At 41.2% G+C, this 21,340-nt stretch overlaps 1 protein-coding gene across 5 annotated transcripts in view; it reads left to right on the forward strand.

Annotated features, from left to right (window-relative positions):
- Nucleotides 1–8,648, forward strand: part of LOC308702510 (uncharacterized protein) — a 207,501-nt gene extending 198,853 nt beyond the window's left edge. For 4 of the 5 annotated variants that reach the window (XM_081385421.1, XM_081385425.1, XM_081385423.1 and 1 more), the window contains 2 exons: nucleotides 578–697; nucleotides 8,099–8,648. In XM_081385421.1, coding sequence (XP_081241547.1) covers nucleotides 578–687 — 110 coding nt within the window. In that variant the 3' untranslated portion in view covers nucleotides 688–697; nucleotides 8,099–8,648. The remainder of the gene's footprint in view (nucleotides 1–577; nucleotides 698–8,098) is intronic. The other variant, XM_081385422.1, reaches the window with a different exon arrangement.
- The last annotated feature ends 12,692 nt before the right edge of the window (nucleotides 8,649–21,340 follow it).

The following is a 21,340-nucleotide window of genomic DNA, read 5'->3' on the forward strand; positions in this document are numbered from 1 at the left end:
CCGCTGGACACCTGTGTGAGCTTCAGGAGAACTGACTTCATACATCCACTAAAAACCACCAAACGCAGCTGATCTTCTGATGTTCCTGTGCAGACTGAGGAAATATTTATTCAGTTCAGACACTGAAGAGTTCAGAAATCTTCTGTGGAAATACACAGTGCAGATTAATATTACGAGAGGACTGTATCACTAACAGTAAAGAGATTTCAAGTTTATAGTGGCACATACAGAAATAAACATGCATGCATTATTATTATTCAGTAATATATGTCAGATAATGTCCATTCAGAGAGTGCAAATTAACTTCACAGTCTAGGGATCACTGGGTACTGCAGTCTCTTGTAAAGTATCTCAGTCTCTTTGCTTGTTCATACAATATGTATTAAGGCCAGCAAAAGGTCAGTCAGGCTGTCAATCAACATATAATGTCTTCATTAATGTCAGAATGGCAAAACCAGCTACAGACATTAATGTCTCTCTTTAACTATTAGAGATCCCTATGGTGTTGATGTTTATAGTGTGTGTTATAGATCAGACACACTCACACTAATGTCTGTCTTTATCATTTCATATTCAGGTCTTTCTCCAGGTGCTATAGCAGGGATTGTTGTTGGTGTTGTTGTGCTGGTGTTTGCAGTTTTAGCTGCTGGTGTGATTTACCATCGCCACAATAAATCTGTACTATAAAGTCATACGGGTAAGTATCACCCACAGTTCACATAATTTGGAAATAAACCTGAGTAAAGTCTGAATACTGTTAAGCAATAACAGATGAAGGGCAGACACTGATCTACTGTGATCTGCATCTGTGTTTCTGTAGAAAACTCAAACTGAACATAGTAACTGCAGATATGACAGTGTTTGATCTCAGCAACAATTGCACTATTTGCTGTGTCTGTGTATGATGTTCCCTCATTAATCTATAATGAAGATATTACATATTTTAAATATATTTTTAACACATTACAAAGACACACCATTAATACAGAAACGTTAAAGACGACACTGATGCTGCGTGATCTCATGAGAATACGTGTGTATTTTTACGTAAAGTGTAATTCTACCATACGTACATTTACTTACGTTTTATACACACAGAAACGTATAATACTGACGTATTTACAGCTCTAAAACGTAAATTATTTACGTATAAACTGCAAAAAAACGTCAATTATTTACGTATGAACAACTCTACCGACGTACATATTTGTACGTATTCTTATTTATGCATATTAAAATCGTGGCATTAATGTTTTGACTCTTTTGCATTCAAATGTCTTATCAATTACGTTTTCAGTCGCATTTATTATTATTAAATGCAGTTTACTCAAGAAATAGGCTAAAACCATTCGCTCTGTTCGTGCCTTCTGCTGCAAACTCGTTTCGGAGGATTACATGCAGTTACACAAGAATACACTTTAAAACCTTAAAAATACCTTATTTAATCGTTTAACCATTTTGTAATATTTAGTTTATTTACAGTGAGACACAAAATGCGTTTTCTCCAATAGAACAATATTTATTTATTTATTTATTGCACAAGTCATACATAACTTCATTCATTCATTCATTCATTCATTACATGCATGAACGAATAAAAGAAAAAAGAAAAGGAACAGGAACAGGAAGAAGAAAATCTTATAGTACCTGTCGCTTATTTGTGCACATCAAAAATAAAACAAAAAACAGCTACTTTATAAATGAATCAACCCCAATCCTCACCCCAAACACCAAGTATTTTCAGTAATACCTATCTTTACACTTAATTATCATCATTTTAAGCGTGTTTAGTCATCATTTTTCTTGTAACATTCCTGTATTTTTTTCTTATACAAATTCTTAAATTTACAAACACTTTTGCAGCACTTCAGTTCATTGTCCAAGGTGTTCCATAGTTTAACTCCATAAATAGACACACACATCTGTTTTTGTGTAGTACGTGCAAAAAGAGTTTTAAAATGATATTGCCTTCTATGGCCATCTTCCTCTGATACAAAAGTAAATAAATTTTGTAAGACCATAGGCAAAACTCTCTGCTTAGCTTTCCACATAAAAATCAAAATCTTCAAGTCAACCAAATCTTTGAATTTTAGAAGTCGAGACTTTACAAATAAACTATTAGTGGGTTCTATGTAGCCTGTCTTGTTGATAATCCTTAATGCTTTTTTCTGTAACAAAAACAGAGATCTTGTGTTACTAGGGTATGTATTACCCCAGACTTCTGTGCAGTATCCAAAATATGGGAGTATTAGGGAATTGTACAACATATGCAATGAAAAACAGTCTAAAACATCTTTAACCTGATACAAGACCCCAATACTTTTACAAACTTTACTCTTAATATAAACTAAGTTATCTTTCCAATTCAATTTATCATTCAAAATAACACCTAAGAATTTTATCTCATTAACTCTTTCAATTTCATTTCCTTCAATTGCTATTCTTACATTTTCATTCTTTTTACAATTACCAAAAATCATGTATTTTGTTTTCTCCCAATTTAAACATAATTTGTTTTTGTCAAACCACTTCTTAACTTTTCCCATTTCTGAATTTATATTTTCTGTAATTTCTGACAAATTATTTCCAGAATAAAAAAAGTTGGTATCATCGGCAAACATCAAAAAATGTAATACTTTAGAAACTTCGCAGAGGTCATTAATGAACAAAAGAAATAGTAATGGGCCTAAAACGGACCCTTGTGGAACTCCACATATTATATCTTTTAAATCAGACCTTTGACCATTAATTTGAACAAACTGCTGTCGATTGTTAAGATAACTTTTAAGCCATTGATGAGCTAGACCCCTAATGCCATAGTTGTATGATTTTGACAATAGCAAACTGTGATTTATGGTGTCGAATGCTTTGCTTAAGTCGATGAAGACCCCCACTGTGTGTTGCTTATTCTCAGTTGCAGATGTTATTTTATCTATGAGTTCAATTAATGCCAAAGCTGTTGATCTTTTTGCTCTAAAGCCATATTGTTTTTCAGTAATTAATTTATTTTTTCTAAAAAAATATTTAGTTTTTGAGCAAACCACTTTTCAAGGATTTTAGAAAACTGAGAGAGCAATGACACTGGTCTGTAGTTGTTAAAATGATGTACATCTCCATTTTTGAAAAGTGGAACGACTTTAGCGACCTTCATCTTCTCAGGAAAGACACCCGAATGTATAGACAAATTAAAAATAAAAGATAATATATAATAAAATAATACACCAAACCCCAACATAAATTCACAAAAGACATTTTATTAGCTTGATAATCCAAATCTTTAGAATCCATACGTTTGCAAGAAAGAGATCCAAATTCAGCCCTTTATCCAGTGAGTGATCTTCATCTCCATTTCACAGGCTATCAGCAGCGCAGTCCGTAACCGTCAAATTCCGCGTTCGTGATGAATTCAAATTCAAATATTGCGCCCTCAAGAAGCGTTACGACATGTTTTACGGCAGTGATATCAAACGCTCATTGGCTCTCGCCACAGATTGCGACATGCCATATTTCAGTCGGTAAACTATACATTTGAAATGGAGAAGCGCGCGCGCTTGCCGAGCGAAGCCGGATTAACATTTTCTTGGATTAATAACTTAAAGGTCCCGTTTTATGCCCCTTTTCACAAAATGTAAAATAAGTCTCTGATGTCCCCAGAGTGTGTATGTGAAGTTTGAGCTCAAAATACCCAACAGATCATTTTTTACAGCATGTTTAAATTGACATTTTTTGGGGCTCAGAAAAACGAGCTGTTTCAGCGTGTGCCCTTTAAATGCAAATGAGCTGCTGCTGGACGACACAGGGGGCGGAGCTTCAAGAGCTCGCGCTCAGTCTGTCAGGAAAAATTCATCTCACGGAATGATGATAATATCAGAAACTCTCAGTAACGGCGTTCATTTCGAGTCGGACAATAATGTCTACAGAGTCAGAGTGCTGTATAGAGATGAAACAGGTATGGTTTAGTAGTTTAATTACGGTTATTATAACGTATTTGTCATCTGCTTGTAGGCTATGTATCCATTATTTATTAATAGCCTACAAGTCTGCTGTCTGAATGATGATCAAACATGTACTGATGAGTTTAATAAAGTTTATTGTACATCACACAAAAGATGAAGCGTCAGTTTTACTTCAGAAAATCACCGTAAGAGCTGAGTAAACACAGTAGCCTAAGTTATAAGAAGTGCGCAAGTAGCCAGTAGAGTTGAGGGAGCATTCCTGTGGGCGGAGGTTAGTCAAGAAACGGTTCTGGTGATGTCACTAATGCAGGATGTAGAGGGGTGTAGTCCAATCGAGCCGTTTTTTGTAGTCAACTTCTGTTAAATAAAATATCTCGCTTGGCATTGAACTTTGAGCTTTATAATTTTACAGATATTATTTATGCTCTAACAGCAACATTACACACTAACTAAAGTTTGAAACATGGGATCACGCAGAACGGGACCTTTAAATTCTACCTCATTCAAAACTATTATACTGAAAGAGAGGACTGTGACTGCAACACATCGTCATGTGAACGACTTTTGGTACCGGTTTTGACATGTTCGCAATAAATAAATTATTGTGATTACACGTATGTTGTAATTTTTCTTCATAATTGTAGCTTATGTAGTTTTTAAGAAATTGTTATGGGTAGGTTTAGGGGTAAGAGTAGGATTAGCTGCTAAAAAAAATCTTTTAATGCTATATTGTTAATAAAATTGCCATTTCCCACACATCTCTGTACATTTTGTCCTTTTTAAATGGGTAATGTTTAGGTTTGGGAGTGGGGTTAAGGGATCTTCCATTTATCTATAAAATGTACGTTTTCTATCTTTGAAAATTACGTATTAAATACTACGTATTAACAATGAGACCAAGGCTGTCATGTATTTATGGATATACGTTGAATCTATACGTATTTTAAGTTGTAATACGTACATATAGATACGTATCGAACCTGAAATAACGTCCATATGATACGTAAAAGTCACTATAATACGTAAATATATATACGAATTGGATCGTTTTTATTTACGTCTAAATATGTACGTTTCGTGTGTGAGATCAGGCTGGATCTTGAGCTGTTTAACTTTAGACTGAAGAGTAAATAGTGCATCATATCCTGGACAGATCCTTCAGAGAGATCACGCATTTCTATCAACTATACTTAAAATAAGCTTTGGCATTTAGATAAGAATAATAAATAATTGATTATAAAATTACTTCTGCAAGTTCATATTACGTACACAAATCTACACAATGAACAATTTAAGAACGGTACAAGGCAAATGTTTAAAATTAGATAATGAAGATGTTTGGTCTGATAAGATTATTTAGTAACTTCAGCACAGACTAAAATTACTGGAAGAACACTTTCTCCATCCAATATGATCTGATCTGATTGGCTGGCTTTATTTGCCTTCTAAAAGTAGAAGCACACATGTGTGTTTATCAGTGTTTATCTGTTACAAAATACCAGATTAATACAGAAAGTGCTTTTGATGAAGTAATGATTTGCTACAGTTTTCAAAGGTAGTTTGCCAGTTAAATGAAAGTTTTACAAAAGATTAAAATATGTGTTTGTTTCCAGCAAGGAACTGAAAATACAGCTCATGATGGACAAACACTGTAAGATGTGTGATATGGATTCATTATTGTTCATTCAGACATTATTACAACATTAACACCATTAATAGGAATATAAAGATAAAGATGACCTTGATCTCTTTTTAATTTAACTTTACAATTTTGTCAGTTTTTCTTGGCTTCACTATAGAGAATTCTTACAAATACTTCTCTACTTTTCACTGACCTTCATTTAGATATTAACCTTGTAATACAATTAAGAAAATGTGTTCTATATATAACATACGGTATATTATATAACAACTTCCAATTAAAAAGAAAGATTTGTTTAGTTTTCACAGATTCAATTATTGTATTTAAATATTTTGTATAATATATACATTTTCCCTTTTGAGTAGATTCTTCACTGTTTGAAACACAATAGACTAGGAGTGACACTTTAAAATAAAATGAAGAAATCTATTATTAATGGATGCATTAATTAAATGTAAATCAGTCAACTGTTGTTGTTTTTTTAATGAATGCATTGATCATTTTTCAGTACCACTCCTGGTCAGTTAAACGAGTAAATTTAACAATTACTGAAAATCTTCATTTTTTAAACAAACGGTTTAATTAATACAGCAGGAGCCCTGACTCTATTCATAACACTCAGCATTAAATATTTGTTAATATGGCTTCATTAGTTAATTTAATAAACACCATTAATTGAGCGTCAGCGTCAGTTTTGGCAGGACAGGTAGTCAAGACGCTGCTAATGCTATTTGCTAACAACACTGTCCTGTCAGCTGATCTGCTCCAGCTGAGCTGCATTAGCCGGGTAACTCCCCTCGCTGCTCAATGGCCAAAGCTCAAACAAGGCGCCCTATTTAAAGCACATTCAGTTTGCTCATACATACTTGCTGCTTACTATTGCTGCCCCCCACCTCCCCAGCTCCTCCTTATGCATAACGTGGCATTGCTTTATGTGGAGGGGGGGGGGGGGGGATGTCTGCCGGGGATACTGTTTCTTGAATAAGAAACAGTATCAATCAAGACTATAAAACTCGTCAAAAAACGCGCACACACTCAAACCACCTGACTGCACATCACATTTTTGACTTTATTGATTCTGCTTTTATTCGTAATGCAATGGGACATAAATTAATCCTTAAAGAATGGGACTTTATGGGACATTTGCACAAAAAGAATAAATAACTTACCGTAGCCTATTTTATACGTCGCTCCAGAGTCGCATATCAGTCAAAAAAATGCGCCACGAGGAAGAAAAAAACATATAGCCTAAGTCGCACAAGTTGCATTTTTTTTTAGAAATTTATTTCACACAAAAAAAAAAAAAAAAGTTACAGACAGTTTTCGCTACGGACGTGAGCGCTCTAAAGCGGCACTAAAAGAGTGTTTTAAAACTTTCACAGAGACCTCAAACTGAAAGCACAAAGCCTGTCTTTAAATTTAATTTCGTTTTGTATTAATTGTATCTTAATTTTAATCGATGTTTCATCAACAAATTGTCTGGATTTAATATATAAGAAGTAGCCTAAATATAGGCTATTAGAAAATAAATAATCAGGACACGGAGGCGCTGCGAACCTGGAGCTCGTCTCATAAATGAACCGAAACTCAGCGTAGGCCTATAAGCTCACAGACCTGAGAAATATAGATAGCTTGAAATGTCTACTTTTAAGCAGAACAATTCAAAACGAAAGAAAGCAGACTGCGCTGCTTATGTATTTCGTATGAAATGTGCATTTCTCTCTAATGGCGCTGCGAAGTTCGCGAGTCTTCAACTTAATCTGTCTAGCCGACAGACACTGACATAAAAAATAACTGTTTTATTAGTAAACAATTAAAATGTCTCCTTCTATATTTGACATATGTGCCTGTTCCTTACAAAACACTGACAGTGGGGTTTTTGACTGGTTTTTTTTTTTTTTTTTTTTTTTTTTTTTTTTTGAGTAGCTGCAGACAAATTCTTTCAACACACACGCACAATATTAGCCTACATAACACTCTGCGCCTATGTTTTAAAAAGATAATTTAACATATAAATAACAATTTATAAATAGCCCACTAAAAGTGTTTATTACAAATAAATGACTAAATGCTAAAAATTAATACATTTTAATGAACGAACATATGCGTTGCATTTACAATTCTGTGAAAACAGGGGGTGCTGCAGCACCCCCAGCACCCCCACTTCCCGCGGCCCTGCACAGTCCTAAACTGTGTGAGCGTTCCCTAATGCTGTTGCTGCTGTCCTCTGACTCTCTGCATATTTCATGGTGCTCATGAAAGGTCAGAGGACTCCCTGAACAGAGCCATACCGCCAAATTTCAATTCAGGAACATCAACTTGTTAGCAATCTATTCAATAAAAATTCTTAAATTATTTTTATTGTCTGTGTGTTCTTGACTTAATGGACCTGACAGAAATACAGTAAATTGAAATGCAATGCTGCATCAGTGTTATATGCAGACGTAAGAATGTTTCTTTCTCTTTTTAACTCTGTGATTCTTTCTTTGTCTTCTCACAGATGATGCGGGAAATAACGGAACAGGCGTTCCTTTGAACGATAAGACTGGCCATCAGTGATGATTTATAGTCACTGTAACAATAGACACATTAACATTATTTGAAGTCAACCCATGTGTGCTTTTGAGATGTGAAACTAATAAGTGAAGACTTTTGTTTGATTTGGCATAAATACAGAAACATGCTTTCATTCATTATGAAGTTGATGTTATAGTCTGCTGTTTGCACTGATGCTGATGATACTGGTTTATTGTATTAAGAGACAGTTTGACTGTTTAGTGTAATTTATCATGTTACACTCTGTAAGAATGATTGATTATTGTTACACAGTTACAGAATATTGCAGAATTTTTTTTGAATTTATTTTACTTGTTTGATTTGAAGCACTTACTCTGTTACATTATAATTTTTGTTTTTATTCAATTTGTCATGCTTAATTTTTTTAAATGATTGCTTTTATGAAAACCTTGTAAGAATATAGACACCACATTATTTGGAATGAAGTAAATGATCTTAGTGTTGCTCTGATGTTCATACAGGATTTATAGATATTTACTGTCAGAACATTTCATTCATTCAGCTTTTGCTTTTTTATAAATATTCTAGCATAAAACGCATCATTTTTTTCAGTTCTCATTGTGGATGAGTATTAAAGCTAGGGTAGGTAAGATTTTTCTAAAAAAAAAAAACATTCCAAATTTGTTTAAACTGTCTTTATATACCAATACATAATTAAAATGTAAGTACTCTGAAAAAGAAAGTATAAAAATCGAGTGTCTGTAGACCTCTCACTACTGTTGTAAACACAGCTCATTATTTCCATTCAATCCACCCCCTCCCTTCTGGGCTCCTTCCAAAGCCACGCCCCCAAAACATGAACGCGCGACGCCAAACGCTCAGGCTCAGCTGGAAGACGCATTTATTTACCTGAGACGAGTGGAGAGGAAGGAGCGCAGTGCATGCAGTGACATCATGTCAGAATCACATGTAATAAAATACCTAACTTTAGCACTATGAATAAACAAATATGATGGATTTTAGTACTCACTATCAAGCTAGCATATCGATACTGGTAAAGTTTAAAATATATTTTGTTTGATTCGGTAACGAGCTATATTTAGGCTATAGGTAACGAGCTATATTTATAAGGCAAAGCTAGGTTGCATTGATGCACGTTTTTCCATTACCATCAGTTAAACTGTGATGAAGGTGAATTTCGTGTAAGAGTCATAACATATACGGTGTTTTGCATGTAAGAGTTTCCATAATGAAAACATTGTTGACTCTGATGAGGACTAACGTTACATTCCGGTGACAAGTACCGCATCGTCGGTTCGAGGACAGGTCCACTCCGGGGTCGAGGGCGAAGCAGAGGAGGTCGTTCAAGAGTGCGGGCAGGGTCCGAGGAAGTAGTTTAGCAAAGTAGCAAAGCTGGCATTGGTACTTTTTGCTGCATTTTCTCAGCCATTGTGCCGCAAACTCCTGCTTACTCGGTGTAGTGAGCTGAATATTTCCGGGAACGGTGACATGTGATGAGTGCACGCAGGGCTGTGCACGCAGTGGTGCTCGGGCACGAGACATGAAGGCATCTGATTGGTTCTTTACATTCGCACCGAATGGCAGTGATTGGTCAGAGTTTTTACTGTCCTACAGCTGCTACAGAGGTCAGATTTTTTCATTCCTTTTTCTGAACACATAATGTATTGACTACTATCAGAATGGAAGGACCATTTCACCCAGTATAAAAAAAAATGTTTCTGAACAGGATTACCTACCCTACCTTTAAGAGAATAAAAGCTTGTTTTGCCATAATTGTGTTGCATGTTTGTGTTCAAGTTAGATGCATAATAATGGATTTAAAGAATTGATCTATTTGAAATCAAATGAAATAAGGCATTTATACTATGTACTACTGTACACCCAAGAGCTTTATCAATAATCAATACACTGAAATATAAATGTGTGCTGCACATTCCATGTTTATGAGTTTACCATGATTTAATGAACAGACAAAAAATTTTGTTGTGACCAAAAGACTGTGGATATCGATATCAGTCTAAAGGAATCAGAAAGTGTGATTTAAAACAACTGTAATTTAAATTTAATTTTAAAGTAATACAGTGTAAACACAAATGTCAATATGATATCAGCACATCATTTGCAAACAAACAGAATCAGAGAGTTTGATTATTGATCTGTGATTAAACATGTATAAACCACTTCCGTCATTTCAGATTTCTGTAAGAAACACAAACACAAAAGGTAAAGGAGAAAAACAAACCTGATGTTTCAGATGCAAAAACTGCAAGAGTTCTAAATAAACAAATGACAGAAATTTGCTGCAGATTCATCAATAGATATTACAGGTTATGAGTCAGTGTTTCTCACACTGAATGATGGTGTTTGTACATAATGGAGGGTCTCTGTCTTTTATGTTCTTGGGACTTTTATTATGAAACTTCAGAAGACAAGAGCAGCGTTCATAACAGTGACAAATTAAAAAATAAAAGCAAGTGCACTGTGGAAACAAAAATATCACAGCAACCGTTTAAAATCCCCTTCTCTCCCTCCACACTCAATTTCAGATCCCTCCATTTTTACACTGCTGAAGATTCTCCTCTCACTGAAGACACGTCCAGTCAAGACGTTCCCAAAATCTGCACAGTGGGTTGAGATGTAGCCGGTTCTTCCTGAACAAAATTAAGAATCAGAATTAGAAAAGACAGACGTAAACTGATTAAATACTCCCATTGACAAGCTCAAATTTTACCTCTAGACTTAAAGGATCAGACTTAAAATTCTGTAATTTACTCGCCCTCAAGTTGTTCCAAATCTGTTTGAGTTTCTTTCTTCACAATTGAAAATGAAACAGGTGATGGGCCTCATTAACTTCCATAGAATTCTTTTCAATTTTCCATTTTTTTCATACTATGGAAGTCAATGGGGCCCCATGACTGTTACATTTTTTGGGTGAACTACAAATCCTGCAACATCTCGTTTGGCATCCATGTAATGTGCTTTTATAATGAATTTTAGCTTAGCCAACCTCAACACATTGGACAATTCTGCTTAAAGGGTTAGTTCACCCAAAAATGAAAATTACCGTATATACCCGAATATAAGACAAGGTTTTTGTCCTAAAAATAGGCTGAAAAATGGGGGGTCGTCTTATATTCGCGATATAGACAAAATCACGGGGGGAAAGGGAGAAAGAACAACGGAATTAATATGAAATAGTGACTGAAACGCGGCCAATTAAGACAAAACCAGCTCTCCCTTCCAAGATGTTAATCTGCACAAAAATCCTGATAATCGAGCCGTTAACTGAATTAAAACGCTGCTCCGCGAGACGCAGAGCGAGCGAGAGGTGTGCACGCGAGACGCAGAGCGAGCGAGAGAGAGATAGAGAGAGAGGTGCGCGCGCGCGTGCTGGAAGAGAGAGAATGAATTATCACAGCAATTTTCAAATAAAATTATTTTCTGTTGAAAACCAGATTTTTTCCACAAAAATCTCTTTTTGTCCCAAAAATAAGTCTGGAAAATGGTGGGTCGTCTTATATTCAGGGTCGTCTTATAGTCGGGTATATACGGTATTTTGTTAACTACTCACCCTCATGTCATTTCACACCTATAAGACCCCTGTTCATCTTCAGAACACAAATTAAGATATTTTTAATGAAATTCTGAGAGCTTTCTGCCCTTCCATTGGGAGCAATGCAACTAACACATTCAAGGCCCAGAACGATAGGAAAGACATCATTGAAGTAATCCATGCGACTCCAGTGGTTTAACCGATTTTATGAAGCGATGCTGGTGCTTTGCTTGTTTTTGCAAAAAAACACACAATTTACCACTTTATCTAGGAAAATTCTGACCTTCAATCCAGTAGGGGGAGCACTGCGACGCGTGCGTATTGTGTTGACTCAAGACCGGAAGTTGTTCCGTGAATGTGCTTTAGATAATATTGTTTTGTAAATATAGAGGTAAATTATGCTGTTGTTTTTTTGCGCAAAACAAAGCTCTTGCATCGCTTCATAAAATTGAGGTTAAAGGGATTGTTCGGCCAAAAATGATATTAAACCCATAATTTACTCACCCTCAAGCCGTTCGAGATGCATATGTCAATCATTTTTCAGACAAACACATTTTCAGTTATTTTAGAAAATGTCTTAGATCTTTCAGTGGTTATAATGTCAAGTTATGGGGTCCACATCCTTCAAGTCCCAAAAATGTGCATGCATCCTTCACGAAAGTAATTCATCCGGCTCCAGGGGGATAAACGAAGGCCTTCTGAGGGTAATCCGTGCGGTTTTGTCGTAAAAATATACATATTTAAAACTTTATAAATGAAAATAACTGGTTTTTGGCAACGATCGACGCGCGTTCACGGGAGATGCTGGCGTATGATGTAGGACGTAGCGTAGGAAGCGTCGTGACGTAGAACGAACGCGACAGCGCAGCCAGAGAGCAGAGTAAAACAAAACTCCAAAAAACGTGTATTTAAAAGAAAATGTCGGAGGATTTTGATATTATTTTTTGAAGCTAGTTATTTTCATTTATAAAGTTTTAAATATGTATATTTTTACGACAAAACCGCACGGATTACCCTCAGAAGGCCTTCGTTTATCCCCCTGGAGCCGGATGGATTACTTTCGTGAAGGATGCATGCACATTTTTGGGACTTGAAGGATGTGGACCCCATAACTTAACCACTGAAAGATCTAAGACATTTTCTAAAATAACTAAAAATGTGTTAATCTGAAAAATTATTGACATATGCATCTCGAACGGCTTGAGGGTGAGTAAATCATGGGTTTAATATCATTTTTGGCCGAACTATCCCCTTAAACCACTGGAGTCACATGGATTACCTCAATGGTGTCTTCACTACCTTTCTGAGGCTTGAATGTATTAGTTGCGTAGGCTACCAATGGAGGAACAGAAAGCTCTTGGAGTTCATTAAAAATATCTTCATTTGTGTTCCGAAGATAAACAAAGGTCTTACGGGTTTGGAACTGTGAATTGGGTGAGTAATTAATGACAGATTTTTTATTTTTAGCTGAACTATACCTTTAAGGAATCCTGGAAACACCTGAAAACAACCACAGCATGCACTCTGTCCATTTTCTGGAATGACTGAAATGCAAATAAGAAAACATCAGTTTCACACACACAAAAAAAAATTCAGCATTTTTACATTTTCCACAAAAAGAAAAGAAAAGCAGTTTTAAATGATTCACTTAAAGCTTCATATAAAGTACCCAGAAAAGTAAAATGTTAAACTAATCCATTTGAATTGAGAAGTTTAGTAAAAAATGTCTGAAGAGACTACCGCTTTATATAATAAACAAATTAAATTTAGGATTTTATTCACATTTAAACATTGAACAAAGAGAAGCTCAACCGCACTTGCTTTGACAAGTGAGAACAAACCTCATTGGTTCTTGCTGAAGCTCAAACGTGCTGCGCAACACAGGAGAATGAACCTCATTAGTTTTCGCATGTCAAGCAAACACGCTTGAGCTTCCGTTTACCAAAACTGATGTGTGAATTGATGAATATGTGAATAAAAGACTAAATTAAATCTGTTCATCATATAAAACGATTGGATCTCTACAGAAAAGCTTGGACTAAACTGTTCGATTAAAATTATTTTACGATCTCTTTATTAAGGTAGCATACAGGTAGCAAAAGTGTCATGGGATATGGAGGAGATGAACCCAGAAGCAGACGAGGTGCAGACACTCAAGATTTATTAATACACAAAAACAGAAAACAAAAACCCACGAGGGGGCAAAACAGAACTGAGGACGGGTAACTCTGACTAAGACAAGATTACAAACAATGACTAAACTCTGACTAGACGATGACGGGAAACGAACTCACAAAACTGATTTAACAGGTCACTGACAAAGTACACAGTCTTAAACAAGCAACGTCTCACAAGGAATAACAGGCAAAGTTAGATAATGTACCGACACAGGACAGAAAACATGAGGGGATTAAATAGGGAGCAAACTAATCAGGAACACAGGTGATAATGGGTAAAGCAATGAAGACAAAACGAGGATAACAAGGGGGCGGGGCAAGAGAACGAGACAACACAAGCACATGGCCCAAACAAATGGCCATGTGCTTGTACACAAAACATAGGTCTGTCATGATCCTGCCTCAAAACAAGAAAGATCTAGGACATGAAGGCAGAATCATGACAGAACCCTCCCCCCAAGGAGCGGCTTCCAGACGCTCCCTAGAGGGAACATGAAACACGGGACAAGACCGACTGAGACATAGACACAAACCAACAATACATGACAAAAACTAATAAAGGCAGACATGAATACACAATTACAGGATTGGGGTGACATAATAAAAATAAAAAACAAGGAAGAGGAGGCGGAGACAACACAGTTCATGGGGGAATGTACAGGGTGGATGGGAGGACTGGGGGGGAAACACAAAGTCCTTGGGGGGCAGTCCAGGGTGAACAGGCGGGTCAGGGGTCTTGGGTCTTCGGGATGAGGGTGTGGGCTGCGGGCAACGGGTCCGGGCAGGTTTGGGTGGGGACACACGAGGAGCAGTCTTGGGGGAAACAGTCCGGGGTGAAGTGGAGACAGGTGGTAAGGGAGTGGAGAAAGATGTAGACTGATGCAGGGACAGGGCTGAACACATTAGCTGGGACAGGACTGGACACAGACATCCTCCTGTCAGCTGGGACAGGGCTGGACACATCAGCTGGGACAGGGCTGGACACATCAGCTGGGACAGGACTGGACACATCAGCTGGGACAGGACTGGACACATCAGCTGGGACAGGACTGGACACATCAGCTGGGACAGGCATCTCCAGAATCTTGGCTAGACTGGACAGATACTCGGACAAGGCTCTTACAGCGATGACAATCGGCGTCTCGTGGCTCGCCCGAAACCGACCGCAAAACAGCCTTAGCAGCTGAATCGGCTGCTGCTCGCTCTGCAGCCCTCATGACAGCCTTAGCGGCTGGCTCTGGAACAGCGCTTGCCGAGGCTGGCTCTGGAACAGCGCTTGCCGAGGCTGGCTCTGGAACAGCGCTTGCCGAGGCTGGCTCTGGAACAGCGCTTGCCGAGGCTGGCTCTGGAACAGCGCTTGCCGAGGCTGGCTCTGGAACAGCGCTTGCCGAGGCTGGCTCTGGAACAGCGCTTGCCGAGGCTGGCTCTGGAACAGCGCTTGCCGAGGCTGGCTCTGGAACAGCGCTTGCCGAGGCGGGCTCTGGAACAGCGCTTGCCGAGGCGGGCTCTGGAACAGCGCTTGCCGAGGCGGGCTCTGGAACAGCGCTTGCCGAGGCGGGCTCTGGAACAGCGCTTGCCGAGGCGGGCCCTGGAACAGCGCTTGCCGAGGCGGGCCCTGGAACAGCGCTTGCCGAGGCGGGCCCTGGAACAGCGCTTGCCGAGGCGGGCCCTGGAACAGCGCTTGCCGAGGCGGGCCCTGGAACAGCGCTTGCCGAGGCGGGCCCTGGAACAGCGCTTGCCGAGGCGGGCCCTGGAACAGCGCTTGCCGAGGCGGGCCCTGGAACAGCGCTTGCCGAGGCGGGCCCTGGAACAGCGCTTGCCGAGGCGGGCCCTGGAACAGCGCTTGCCGAGGCGGGCCCTGGAACAGCGCTTGCCGAGGCGGGCCCTGGAACAGCGCTTGCCGAGGCGGGCCCTGGAACAGCGCTTGCCGAGGCGGGCCCTGGAACAGCGCTTGCCGAGGCGGGCCCTGGAACAGCGCTTGCCGAGGCGGGCCCTGGAACAGCGCTTGCCGAGGCGGGCCCTGGAACAGCGCTTGCCGAGGCGGGCCCTGGAACAGCGCTTGCCGAGGCGGGCCCTGGAACAGCGCTTGCCGAGGCGGGCCCTGGAACAGCGCTTGCCGAGGCGGGCCCTGGAACAGCGCTTGCCGAGGCGGGCCCTGGAACAGCGCTTGCCGAGGCGGGCCCTGGAACAGCGCTTGCCGAGGCGGGCCCTGGAACAGCGCTTGCCGAGGCGGGCCCTGGAACAGCGCTTGCCGAGGCGGGCCCTGGAACAGCGCTTGCCGAGGCGGGCCCTGGAACAGCGCTTGCCGAGGCGGGCCCTGGAACAGCGCTTGCCGAGGCGGGCCCTGGAACAGCGCTTGCCGAGGCGGGCCCTGGAACAGCGCTTGCCGAGGCGGGCCCTGGAACAGCGCTTGCCGAGGCGGGCCCTGGAACAGCGCTTGCCGAGGCGGGCCCTGGAACAGCGCTTGCCGAGGCGGGCCCTGGAACAGCGCTTGCCGAGGCGGGCCCTGGAACAGCGCTTGCCGAGGCGGGCCCTGGAACAGCGCTTGCCGAGGCGGGCCCTGGAACAGCGCTTGCCGAGGCGGGCCCTGGAACAGCGCTTGCCGAGGCGGGCCATGGAACAGCGCTTGCCGAGGCGGGCCATGGAACAGCGCTTGCCGAGGCGGGCCCTGGAACAGCGCTTGCCGAGGCGGGCCCTGGAACAGCGCTTGCCGAGGCGGGCCCTGGAACAGCGCTTGCCGAGGCGGGCCCTGGAACAGCGCTTGCCGAGGCGGGCCCTGGAACAGCGCTTGCCGAGGCGGGCCCTGGAACAGCGCTTGCCGAGGCGGGCCCTGGAACAGCGCTTGCCGAGGCGGGCCCTGGAACAGCGCTTGCCGAGGCGGGCCCTGGAACAGCGCTTGCCGAGGCGGGCTCTGGAACAGCGCTTGCCGAGGCGGGCTCTGGAACAGCGCTTGCCGAGGCGGGCTCTGGAACAGCGCTTGCCGAGGCGGGCTCTGGAACAGCGCTTGCCGAGGCGGGCTCTGGAACAGCGCTTGCCGAGGCGGGCTCTGGAACAGCGCTTGCCGAGGCGGGCTCTGGAACAGCGCTTGCCGAGGCGGGCTCTGGAACAGCGCTTGCCGAGGCGGGCTCAGGAACAGCGCTTGCCGTGGCGGGCTCAGGAACAGCGCTTGCCGTGGCGGGCTCAGGAACAGCGCTTGCCGTGGCGGGCTCAGGAACAGCGCTTGCCGTGGCGGGCTCTGGAACAGCGCTTGGGACAGCGCTTGCAGTGGCGGGCTCTGGAACAGCGCTTGGGACAGCGCTTGCAGTGGCGGGCTCTGGAACAGCGCTTGGGACAGCGCTTGCAGTGGCGGGCTCTGGAACAGCGCTTGCAGTGGCGGGCTCTGGAACAGCGCTTGGGACAGCGCTTGCAGTGGCGGGCTCTGGAACAGCGCTTGGGACAGCGCTTGCAGTGGCGGGCTCTGGAACAGCGCTTGGGACAGCGCTTGCAGTGGCGGGCTCTGGAACAGCGCTTGGGACAGCGCTTGCAGTGGCGGGCTCTGGAACAGCGCCTGGGACAGCTAGAGATGAAGAGCGAGAGGCTCCCTTTCTCCTCTTCTTTCTCTTTGAACGCGAAGCCGAATCTGTAGCTGGACTAGCGACCAGTTGGAGATGTTCAGCTGGAACCGCAACAGGAGAAGGGATGACGTTCTCGGGCAGCGCTGACTCGGTCGAGGAAGACTCAGACGGGGAATCCCAGGAAACTCGTCTCCCTCGTTTACCATGGAGGACAATGGGAGCAGAAGGGACCTCAGGAGAGGTGGAACCAGCCGGATCACCAAGGGCAACAACGCCCAGGACACGACCCTCTGGGATCACAGGTAGCGAGGCAGATGGTGGAGACCTCGAGGAAGAAGCCCTTGTAGAACCCTCTCGATCACCTCCTCTACTGCGGCCTCCACGGATCCCGCGAAACACGACCAACCGGGTCCCTTCAAAAGATTGTCGCTTGAGCTGGGAGGACATACTGTCTGCTGGGTTCTTTCTTGGTCGGTACATTCTGTCATGGGATGTGGAGGAGATGAACCCAGAAGCAGACGAGGTGCAGACACTCAAGATTTATTAATACACAAAAACAGAAAACAAAAACCCACGAGGGGGCAAAACAGAACTGAGGACGGGTAACTCTGACTAAGACAAGATTACAAACAATGACTAAACTCTGACTAGACGATGACGGGAAACGAACTCACAAAACTGATTTAACAGGTCACTGACAAAGTACTCACAGTCTTAAACAAGCAACGTCTCACAAGGAATAACAGGCAAAGTTAGATAATGTACCGACACAGGACAGAAAACATGAGGGGATTAAATAGGGAGCAAACTAATCAGGAACACAGGTGATAATGGGTAAAGCAATCAAGACAAAACGAGGATAACAAGGGGGCGGGGCAAGAGAACGAGACAACACAAGCACATGGCCCAAACAAATGGCCATGTGCTTGTACACAAAACATGGGTCTGTCATGATCCTGCCTCAAAACAAGAAAGATCTAGGACATGAAGGCAGAATCATGACAAAAAGACATTTTGAAATGTAATATGCAAAATAGCAATGTAATATATAAAATGGCAATGTATTTCTTATTTAAATTTACATTTTCCATACCATATGTGCAATGTTTGGGGCAAAGTGGCAATTCACATTCCATAATATAATTAAATTAGCCATTTCCTACACTTGTTTTAACGTATAATTTTAACATATATATTTAAAAATGTTATAAGTTGCAAAATTAAAATTAAAATGTATTACAAAAATGATTAGAGATGTTTATAATTCACCCAAAAAATGAAAACTCTGTCGGAAATCGGAGAGCTTTCTGTCGCTCCATTGACAGTCTATGCAACTAAAACTTTGATCCTTCAAAAAGTTCATTAAGAGATAGTAAGACCAATCCATTTGAATCGAGCAGTTTACCGTAGTTCAAATTTTCTGAAGAGACATGATCGCTTTGTCTTTTCTTCACATTTAAACATTGATCAGCGAACATAAACAGAAGCTTAACCGAACATGCTTGAAACGTGAGAACCAACCTCTTTATAAAGCATGCTGCCCAACACACGAGAATGAACCTTGTTTGTTCTCGCATGTCAAGCGAACATGCTTGAGCTTCTGTTTACTGTAACTGATATGTGAATTTATGAATGTTTATATGTGAATAAAAGCCTAAATTCAACCTGTTCATCATAAAGGAAGCAATCATGTCTTCACAAAATTTAGACTAAACCACTCAATTCATATGGATTATTTTTACGTTATGAACTTTTTAAAGCGTTAAAGTGGTAGTTGCTTAGCTGTCTATGGGGGGGTCAGAAAGCTCTCAGATTTCATTAAGATCTTCATTTGTGTTCCTAAGATGAACGAAAGTCTTACAGGTTTGGAACGACATGAGGGTGAATGATTGATGAAAGAATTTTCATTTTTTGGGTGAATTAACCCTTTAACATGTTCAAGCTAAAATTGTAGCAAAATTATCATTTAAATGCTAATTTTTCTTAATTGCATTTACACTCACAGTTGACACACTTACGATTGCATTTTTATAAATACCCACAATGAACGTAGCAAAATTCAATGTGGATTTAAAAAAAGGATTCCGAGGCGATCACATCCCCGCCCCGCCCTGTCAATCACTGCATCAAGTGCCTTAAGTGCACTGCATAAATGCTAGGAAAAATAACTTAAATTATCTTTTTCAATTTTGTTGTTTGTTTCAAAAAAAGGTAATGCAAATTATTATATTATTGATTTTGAATATTTTATTTGCTCCAGATGTTGCACATATTGTATAGAAAATGTAAATATATAAATACAGAAATACATTGCCATTTTACACATTGCATTGACATTTTGCATGTTACATTTCAAATTGACATTTGGTAGCTGTATGTCAGAGTTTTATGTGAACTAACTTTCAATTAAGAGACAGAAATCTTTCAGATTTCATTTGAAGTGCAGTTACTGTGCTTTATCAAGATTGACATTACTCTGTCATTAGGAATATAAATTCAACCTCATCAGAAAAAAAGAATACCATAAGGTGAAAAAACTCAAATAACTCATTGTACTGATACTTGCCTCACAGTAGAGGGCTGCATTGGGATTGAGTCCCGCCGGGTCCCGCGGGACCCAACGCAAATCTCGCGGGAGCGGGCGGTTTGAACTTTGCTGCGGGCGGGAATGGGCGGCTAAAAAAAACACTGCGGGATCGGGAGGTAGCCTTGCAACATGATGGAGATGTCAATAATGGCGCTTTTCCACTACACAGTACCAGCTCGGCTCGGCTCGACTCGACTCGCCTTTGTTTGGTTTTCCACTGTGTAAAAGTTGTAACTGTATCTGCTTCCAGGTACTTTTTTTCGTGCCCCCTCCGGCGAGGTTCTGAGCGAGCTTAGGCGATACTAAAATGTGACGTGAAAACACGGCAGACTGCTCAGAGAGAAGCATCACTATTCACTGCGTCATCATTGCACGCGCAAGACAGAGTATCCTGAATAAAAAACAGCAAAAACGAAAACAAAACCATCCAAAAACAGCACACTCGATTTGCTCCATTATCCTGTGTGTATGTGTCCAGGAGGCTATGCCGGCCAGGGAAACGAAACAAACAACCCCATGAATCTCAATAGCAATACAAATATGTGTTTTTTCCTGCGGGACGGGAGAAGACACAAAATCAATGCATCTCTATTATTGTGCGGGAATAAATTCTCAGAGTTTTGCGGGTGCGGGCGGGAGTGGACATACATATTGCGGGAGCGGGCGGGAGTGAAACACATACGTTGCGGGAGCGGGCGGTAATGGTCAGAAATTCGGCGGGCGCGGGCGGGAGCGGGATGAAGAAAACAGTCCCGCGCAGGGCTCTACCTCACAGCTGAGGATGCAGGAAGACTTTCAGATTGTGTGATGATCAGTGAGACCAGCACTGGTAGTTTACCCCATCATCTTCATGATCTAAAATCAAAGACACATTTGCTAAGTTTCAACAAAGTTATCTGTTAAAATGAATGACCTGTATATGACTTAGGGCAGAATCAGGTAATCGCATTAATTTAAACAGAGAACGAGTGATCAACTATTTTAGCACTGTTCGGTGGTGTTCAGTCACGCTGTTCAACTGCATACAGTATTGTGGACTAATGTAAAATACACCAGCATGGCACCTCTGGTTATTAAATTATTATTTACTATTATTAAGTACTTTTAAATGTGTACTCACGACACAGAAACTCAATTGCTTTAAAATATATTTGCAGACGGTTAATATCGCCGACTCGATTCGTACCTAATTTACACTCGTTATTGTCATGTTGAGTAGCTGTAACGCTTTATACATTCGTTATTTGGTTAAACATAAACATAAAACCCACCTTTGAATTTCCTCTTCTCTTTATCTTATAATTCGAGTCCGGCTCCGGCCTCTATGGATTGT

The sequence above is a fragment of the Scardinius erythrophthalmus genome, assembly GCF_964197995.2.
Source record: "Scardinius erythrophthalmus genome assembly, chromosome: 14".
Classification (NCBI taxonomy): domain Eukaryota; kingdom Metazoa; phylum Chordata; class Actinopteri; order Cypriniformes; family Leuciscidae; genus Scardinius; species Scardinius erythrophthalmus.